Genomic DNA, 8,974 nt, shown 5'->3' with positions numbered 1-8,974 from the left:
CTTAACTTTACTTTCAATTTCAAAAAGAAAAACCAACGAAATACTTATGTTTGTTTTTTAAAGAATTTGTGTGCCAAATTGCCCCCCCCCCTTTTTTTCCCCCATTTACTTCATCGGGTTTGGTCCAGGGTGCGCCACATCAAGTTATCATTAGTAATTCAATACAAATTTTCCCTTAGAAAAACAAAATTTAGGTTACTGCTTGACTGAAAACGATTTAGACAAAAAACGAGTGTCCGAGTTTGTAATTGGACGAAAAGAGCGTCTGGAATCAGTTATTTTGAATGTAACGGACATCGAGATTTCAAGGCATATAACACGTATTTCCCCTTTTAATACCAATATGATAACTTGTATGTCTTTAACAGACTTGGGGCATTGTGTTTCCACCAAAACCTTACCCTATTAGCGCAACAATATGTCTCTACACGACTTTTGTCCCAAGGATTTCGTATTTTTCCACATTTTCTCCAAAAGTCACGTGACTTTTCGAAACATCCCACGTGACCCAAAAAGGACGAATTATCTTAAAACGTAATTTTCTGAAATATTTGACCAATTATCTTTCATATGAGCCCAACATGGCATGTGCATGACCATTGGTTCGAATGCAGTATTCAATTGAACTTTGATAGTGTCTTTTCGATAAGTAATAGTCTAAAATGCCTGAAAGGGAAAGGGTTAATAACATTGAAAATTATATAAGATCAACCTTGATAAAAAGAATTTATAGAAATAACTCAAAACTTCTGAAAATATTCCTCTTTTCAGAAAATGAGTTTTTTATGTAAATATGATAACTTGGACCTTATAAAAGCTAAAAAAAAATCTATCTTTGAGAACAGTGTTTGATGCATCAAATGATCTTCATATACATGTTATGAATATTGAACTTGTTAATGTCCTATATCTTACACTTTGTTCTGTTTATTATGTGCATGCTATTTAATGACTCTAAAAGGCAATTAATATGAGTAATTATGATTGTAAAGGCAACCATCCATATCACATAAGTCTTCAAAAAGTAAAATAACAAAAATAGCGAACTCCTAGGAAAATTCTAAATGGAAAGTCCCTATGCAAATGGCAAAATCAAAAGCTCATACACATCAAACGAATGGGCAACAACTGTCATATTCCTGACTTGGTACATGCATTTTCTTATGTAGAAAATGGTGGATTAAACTTGGTTTATAGCTAGCTAAACCTCACACTTGTATGACAGTCGCACAAAATTTCATTATATTGAAAACGATGTGTGAACAAAACAAACAGACATAATAGTTAAAAATGTCAAAAATAGGGGAACAGCAGTCAACATTGTGTTCTAATCTTAATCACTATAAAAACAAGCAAATATGTAAACAAAGATAAACAAAAAGGCAAATAGACAAAGCACATTAGCAATAACGAAAGACAAGAATATAAAAATTTACCATAGCACAATAACAAAATGAATGGATGTATAAGTAACGAGCCACATCAAATGGATATTGCCAAAAAAGACTAAATAGTAAAAGTAATAATTAACAAAGACAAATAAAAGAATTCAAACAGGCGGCCCGACTGCAAATTACAAAGTAAACTTCGTCGAATCAGTTGACAAAAATCTGACAATAATTAAGTGAAACTTATAGATACTATCCATACTATATTCATATATGCCAAGAATGGTGACTAAATAGATTGGAATCATATTACGTGTAAACATGAATGAATATACGAAAATGTACATTGAAAAAAAGTTTGAGGTATTGATAACATTAACAATAAAAAAAAAACCAAACATAATGTTATTGTTTAATCTATAAATTAATCAAACAGACAAACAGTTGAGTGAAATCCCTAGCGATAATATAAACATTAAACAGAATAATATTAGGTTTCGTTAGGGTATGCATCTTCTTATATAAATTTGTTATCAGCCACACGATAAAAAAGGACACACCAAGAAGTCAATTTGAAAATGAAACTACACCTTATGGATAAAAGACCAACCGATTCTTTAAGTACATCTAATAGACTTATTAAGATAGGTAAAGGGATATTATATCTTCTTCTTTCAGTTCATAGCAAACTTTCATAAGTAATTGAAGATTATTCGCCGGGCTTCGATTATAAAATTTGATTTGTGATAAGCAAGATAAAAAAAATTAAAATAAAAAATATCTATGTACAATTGATAAATTACATTTAGATAAAACTATATCATAATCATTAAGGTTAAGGGCAGAAAAAAGGGATACGAGCAGATGTTTGTATCGAACCCTCTACTGTACTGAATGAAACAAGTTGTTGTGGCAATCGATTCAAATGTACAGCTTTACGCGGGTAAAATGAATGATTATAGTTGTCTTAAGTTGTTTGTATTTGCCTTAATGATTGTGGATTGCAATGTGTTGTTATTATTTCTAATGGAATCAAAAGGTTCAATGTAAGGACTGCGATAATTTCATGCATAATTGTGTACAAGAAACAAGTGTTATCTCAATCGTCTAATTTCAAGTGGGTACCAATTTAAATCTGTTATCGTATCAGTAACTGTACTGGTGCTGTAGAAGCGACTGCATGTGAAGCGGGCTGCCCTTCCCTGTCCTTTTTTATTTTTCTGATGTGGATCCCAAATGGTTTAGAGGTATTGTAACTTTGGTTGGACTAGAGCTTTGAATGCATGAGCTTTAACTTTAGGTAAGGTTTTTATAAGGTTTCTGCAAAAAACGTCAAATTTGCTTTTGGTGTTCTGTAATCGATATGTTTATTCCATTTTAAGTTTGATTAAAGAGATAGGCCTAAATATTTTGTAGAATCAAATTTTTCGAGTGAGTAATTTATAGGTGATGGCAGAGTATATCTATTGTTCTAACTGCATATTATTTTTCAAGAATCCATTGTCAACCAACATTAACTTATATTCTAAATAAGCCCATACACTTTTTGTCTCTTAAAAACGTACAACATATTCGGGTTTCGTCCTTGCGGGAATTTTATTCAATAATCACAATATTCTTTGGTGCGTGCATGATACCACTTGACTACAACTGCTGATATACAATTACTTACAATTTATATTCTAAAATCAAATTGTGCGGCTGTCTCATTGACAATGAACGTCATTCATTTATATCTTAGATTCATAATGGCAAGTTTGGTTTTATTTTTAGGTTTTCATTTTTGAGGTTGTTTTGTTATTGGTGCCGGTGTTTTAGCCCATTGAATATAAAGTGCAACATTCGACATGATATCAAAATCAAACATCAACACAATTTAATTAAAATAAAATGGTATAATTATAGAGAAATACAAAAGTACACTTTTATAGAAATTAGTAATTTCAACTGTTTTAAAACATATATAGCAGAAATCTTTTACCATTGAACATTACAAATGTACTTACCACTGTTGAAAATTGCGATTTATCTAACCTTCTTCTCTAAATTATCTATACTAAAAAAGAAAACATTAATCTTAGTTTGTCAGTTTTTAAAAGTCTGCTTTTCGGAAAAAACAAAACAAAACCAGGATTATTGTATCCTTTAAAAAAATCAGTTTTATGGTGCGGGATATGATGAGAGAAATTCAAACATATATTTGAAAAACTCATTTAGGATAGTTTGCTATACTGTTGTACGCCAGTCGCACGATTTGTTTATGACATCATCATCCGTGACGTTTCAATTAAAAAATTTTAAGGGCAAAAAACAGTACAAAATTGAAGATTATTTGGAGTTATTCTGAAAGGTGTTCCCAGATACAGATAGAAATATGTTTGTAAACAGGTGTGTTATGAGTATGAGAATAATATAACACGTCAATATAGAAGTGTCAATTCAGATTTAGCATGCTTTTTTGAAATTTAAGTTGGCCAAAAAATGTTTAAGCAGACTTTCATAGAAAAAAAACCGACTGTCAATCTGCATTTTCTACAGTGCTTTACTGAAAAATATTCTGTAATGAGTTTGTTCTGAACTGTGACAGAACACAGATTTGCGATACAACATATTTAAGTTTTATTTAAAAAGTAAAATTACAAAAATACCGAACTCCGATGAAAATGCTAAACGGAAAGTCCGTAGTCAAATGGCAAAATCAAAAGTTCAAACACATCAAACGAATGGATAACAGCTGTCATATTCCTGACTTGGTACAGACATTCTCGTATGTAAAGAATGGTGGATTACAGTCTCATTTGTATGACAGTCGTATTTGTTAAAGGATTTATATAATGTATAATAACTCAGTTTTTATTCCATACAGATGTTCAGATTTGACAGACAACAGTAAAATACTGGTACATTGACATATGATGAGGCAAAATGGTTATTCTGCTGATCTTGGTAAATGTTTGATAAAAATTATTCTACTAAAGATATCAACAATTTAACTTTTTGACGTTGCAATGTATTGATTTTATGAAAATTCAAATATATATATGAACTCATATTATCCGCTTTAATCTTTGTCTTCAATAGTAATATTACTTAATAAAATATACCTGATTCTCTAGTCGGAAATTGAAGATTTAGTCATAGTCAGCAGTAGTCTAGTCAGAATACAATATTCAGGTACTTGTTACAAGTACATTGCATACTTTAACTTACACAATTCATTTGAGTGTTCGAAGGTTATGCTATAACACATGCATTTTGTACAACCCAATATTCAAACACAGCATGCGTCAATTCTGACAGTGTGAATATAATAGTCTATATATATATTATTTAGGAATTATATAGGTAAACTAATACCCTTTTGTGGAAACATTCCATCCTAGATAAATAAATGCCAGATAAGTACAGCTTACAGTGAATTCAGTATACATTATATACCTCTACGAACAGACCTTAAATTAAACATTGAATAACACAACTAGCATCTAAATATACTGCATTAAAATATTTAATTAGTGCTAAATCATACAAAAAGTAGCTTTAACAAAACACAAATAGTTTACCAGGCTTGTTGTTCTAATTTTCAGCATTTCACATCGTTTATAAGAGGGGAAAAAGATACCAGAGGGACATTCAAACTCATTAATCGAAAATAAACAAACTGACAACGCCATGGCTAAAAAAGAAAAAGACAAACAGACAAATAAAAGTACACAAGACACAACATAGAAAACTAAAGACTAAGCAACACGAACCCCACCAAAAACTGGGGGTGATCTCGGGTGCTCCGGAAGGGTAAGCAGATCCTGCTTCACATGTGGCACCTGTTGTGTTGCTCAAGTTATTACAAACCCGGTAAATAGTCTAATTCGGTAGGTTACATTCGTGAAAAGGGAACGGGATTGTAGTTACGACGTAAGGAACATATCCCATATCATCTGTAAAACGGATATTCCATAACGGTCAACCAACTCGTGATGGCTTCCATAAAATTTACGAAGGGATGATTTCAACTTCACCATTTGGAACTCTTGGTTTAATAGCTTCCTTGTGAGCAGCAACCCTCCATCAAGGAAATCATGATAGGAAATATAAGCCTGGGAATTTTGTATCAATTGGGAGATATATTCCGTATGCCGGCGATGCTTGAAAGTTGCTACATAGAAATGAAAAGTTCATAATTGGGAAGCTGCAATCATCTCTTTTGTCGTAAAGTTTTGTTTTCAACCGCCCCTCATTGTCAATTTCCAGATGTAAGTGAAGATATGAGGCAGACTTAACTCTATCTGTTGTATCCTTTATCTCTAGTTCGAAGGGATAGATGCTTTCAACATAGTCACCAAATTTTTAATTATTTAGTGAGAGAACATCATCTATATACATGTAGCGGAATGTAAAGTTAAAGGATATTGCTAACTTCTTTTCTTTCTTCCTTTAAGATCATACGGTTTTTCCTATAATGTAACTGCTCCGTTATAGATTATGATTCAAATAATTGTGAAAAAAGACACATAGAAAAACCTTTTTGCTCACATGGCTTGAAGTGAAGTAAATCGTTAATTGATATATTTTTTAGATAATTGGAATAGTAACTGGATATGACCTTAAATGTCCAGCCAAGGCAGAATGGAGATTGAGAGCAAACGTTTCGTGTTATTCGGAATCCAAATACGTTTGTTTGTTCCATTTACTGGAAGGAAAATACAAGGAGAGTTGTTTAGGTTCAGATCAAAGTAGTATAGGTAAAATTAGTTGAAAAACGTTTCTTTAAATTTTCGATTTAGTTAATATAGCTCAGTTATTTTCTGTATTGCTCCTAATACTTTTAAATTGAGTGGCAACAACGATAAATACAGTTGTTGTAATAGCCTATAGACTATTTGAAATCCGTAATATATGATTCCGTTTTTGAATGCTTTTCATTGTGTTTGCTGATCGCAAACGTTCAGTTTTACAGATATTAACATTACACGTATCATATTTATATATAAATAGGGTTTGTTAGTATATTTCCTATAAAACCTATTCATTCGTTGCCAAGAATGTCTGTAGGTTTCAAATACGAATTAGGTATAATTGTTAAGATAGCAACGTTATCATACTTATATAACATGTATAAGTAACGGACAATTACTTTGGTTTCACCATATTCTCTGATTTCTTAACGTGTGTATCAAATTGGCCCTATAATTGGAACTTGTCTACCGGACAACAAATTGTCGCCATAACATTTTGTTATAATTGTTATTCTGTCTCCATTTAATATGTGCCTTTTCGACTTATAAGTTTGCTTTGTTATTTAAATAGACAAATATAAAAAAATGTAACAAGGTATTTCCAAATGATTTCGAATCTGAAACTTGGGAAACAAATCTTGACCAAATCAATACTCTAGTTATCCTATCAAATGTTGTGGTTTTGTTTGCCACAAAAAATAAGCATAACAATACAATAACAGACAATAACAATATTGTGACATAGATAGTTGTGTTGAATGTGATATATAATATGGTGTTACTAAAAGCATGAATTAAAGCATCAGCATTTCATGTTTTTTCCTTTAACATGAGCTTGGTTTGAACAACGGTCAACTGATGTTCTTTTTATTTGTATCATTCGATTACAAAATCAAACTTAATAATCAAAACTGTAACAGTGAATTGAAAATTCCACAGAAGTCTTCGACAGTACATAATCCATAATAAATAAAGTAGGTTTTCTACTTTAAGGAAGTAAGCTAGTGTTCCAACCATTGTTTAATCTAGCAGAATGTAATGCCGGAAGATATCAACCTGTTGTATTTACCACCCATGGAAACAGTGAATGTATCCTTAGAAAATCAAAGTGTGATGAGGAGGGACAAGTTGTATACAGCAATGGGTCTTATAGCATTGATACTGCTTGTCGCTGTGACTACACACAGGGATATGCGTTTGTTGCAAAACCAAAGAACAGTTGTTTCTGTAACCCATCTGAGGAAGATTGTTCTTGTTTCAGAGATAACTGCAACATATTATCTCCAGGTAAGTATTTGGTACCAATGGAAAGTACAAATACATATATTGGAAGACAAAAAAAGTTTCGCTATGAATTGTTTCCTTGTATTTCTTCTGAATCATCAGTTAAGATACATTTATTACCAGTTACTCGATTGCTGATTGTTTCTGCAATAATGATACATACTTTTTAAGTTGCTGTCACCCGTTAAATCTGAAGCTTATAGTTAACAAACAAAAGAGGCAATTGAGTTCAAATCATAAAATAATCATGTTTTAATCACTTGTGCAATTTTTGTTTTTATTTACATGATAATAATTGCAATCGTCTCATTAGATAAATCAAATAACAGGACTAGGTAAATATATTAACTTCATCCGCAGATTATCAATGTATCAATGAAGAAGACACAAAAGCAAATGTAACATGTCAGGAAATATATTCACATATGTAAGTAGGAATTATACAGGAAATTATTATTCGTTCAACCATGAACATTTTTTATGAGATTTTGATCAACGTTATTTGCACATTTTTATTTTTTATATTAAATGTGCCTTGAACAGAAAGTTCAAATGACTTTTCTGGGGACCATCTTTTAGTTTTGTTTCATTCTTACTTAAGGGAATAATTGACTAAACCATATTTGGTAGAACATTTGAGTATTTTTGCTTTGCAGTGCTCTCCAGCTTCTCGACCCATTATGTTAACCCCATTATTTGATCCAAGCGCTACTAGTGTAAGTCATGATTTGACTTAACACCAGTATGGTGATATAATCTGGTCAGAACGTTAAAAGAAAGGACCTGGCAAGCTTTATCAATAAATTATTCTGGACCCAAAAGATTGAAAAATATTTTCGGACCAGATTAGTACACTAAAAAACTATTGAATTAGTATAGAGACATCTATAAATAATTTTGTCGAGTTCAAATTTCAAAATGAACATAATCATGATGATGGCCAGCACAATAATTAAATTATAACCTTAAAATAAGTCTTCATTTCAACCAAAACGTTATTATCTGCCAAGAACGTTGATTCAATTTGTCTTTTGTATGTATACATGTTTTTTTTGTTAAATACGACCAAACGACCTTGACATTGTATATGTAAATACACTAGTTAAGTTAACTCACCGAAAGGCTTAGTCTAAATTACGCCTTGAATAGATTGCAAGATTGCAATGGCCATATCTGGAACAACATTTGTAAATATTTGATTGTATGTGCTCTTCAGGTTCTGGACCGATCATGCCTTCAAACTATTGTAGATTGAGCGCTACTAGTAAGTTTTGTGTTGACGAAATGTCATCTGACAAATGTCTGGTATCATTGATGATTTTCTAGTCAAATGGAGTGGAAATATGAAGCTCACAGCCCATGCTTTTATATGTTTATTGTAAAGAAAATGGGAAAGTGTGATTTGATGTGTTTGAGCTTTTGATTTTGCCATTTGATTAAGGACTTTCCTTTTTGAATTTTCCTCGGAGCTCAGTATTTTTTGGTGATTTTACTTTTTAAAACATTTTTATGCCCGTTTGAATTTGATTAAGAAAATAATATATATCCACCTGATAATGATATGAT

General features: G+C 31.5%; 1 protein-coding gene across 1 annotated transcript in view; it reads left to right on the top strand.

Annotated features, from left to right (window-relative positions):
- The window catches only part of LOC127712064 (uncharacterized), a 65,359-nt gene extending 57,520 nt beyond the window's left edge, over nucleotides 1–7,839 (top strand). Inside the window, exons 2-5 of the mRNA XM_052218256.1 lie at nucleotides 4,255–4,334; nucleotides 5,965–6,130; nucleotides 7,118–7,411; nucleotides 7,769–7,839. Of these exons, the coding sequence (XP_052074216.1) occupies nucleotides 4,314–4,334; nucleotides 5,965–6,130; nucleotides 7,118–7,411; nucleotides 7,769–7,839 (552 nt within the window). The 5' untranslated portion in view covers nucleotides 4,255–4,313. The remainder of the gene's footprint in view (nucleotides 1–4,254; nucleotides 4,335–5,964; nucleotides 6,131–7,117; nucleotides 7,412–7,768) is intronic.
- Nucleotides 7,840–8,974: the final 1,135 nt, after the last annotated feature.

The sequence above is a fragment of the Mytilus californianus genome, unplaced genomic scaffold, assembly GCF_021869535.1.
Source record: "Mytilus californianus isolate M0D057914Y unplaced genomic scaffold, xbMytCali1.0.p SCAF_8, whole genome shotgun sequence".
NCBI lineage: Eukaryota > Metazoa > Mollusca > Bivalvia > Mytilida > Mytilidae > Mytilus > Mytilus californianus.
Note: the sequence above shows the minus strand (reverse complement) of the source record. Positions and strands in the feature narration are given on the sequence as shown.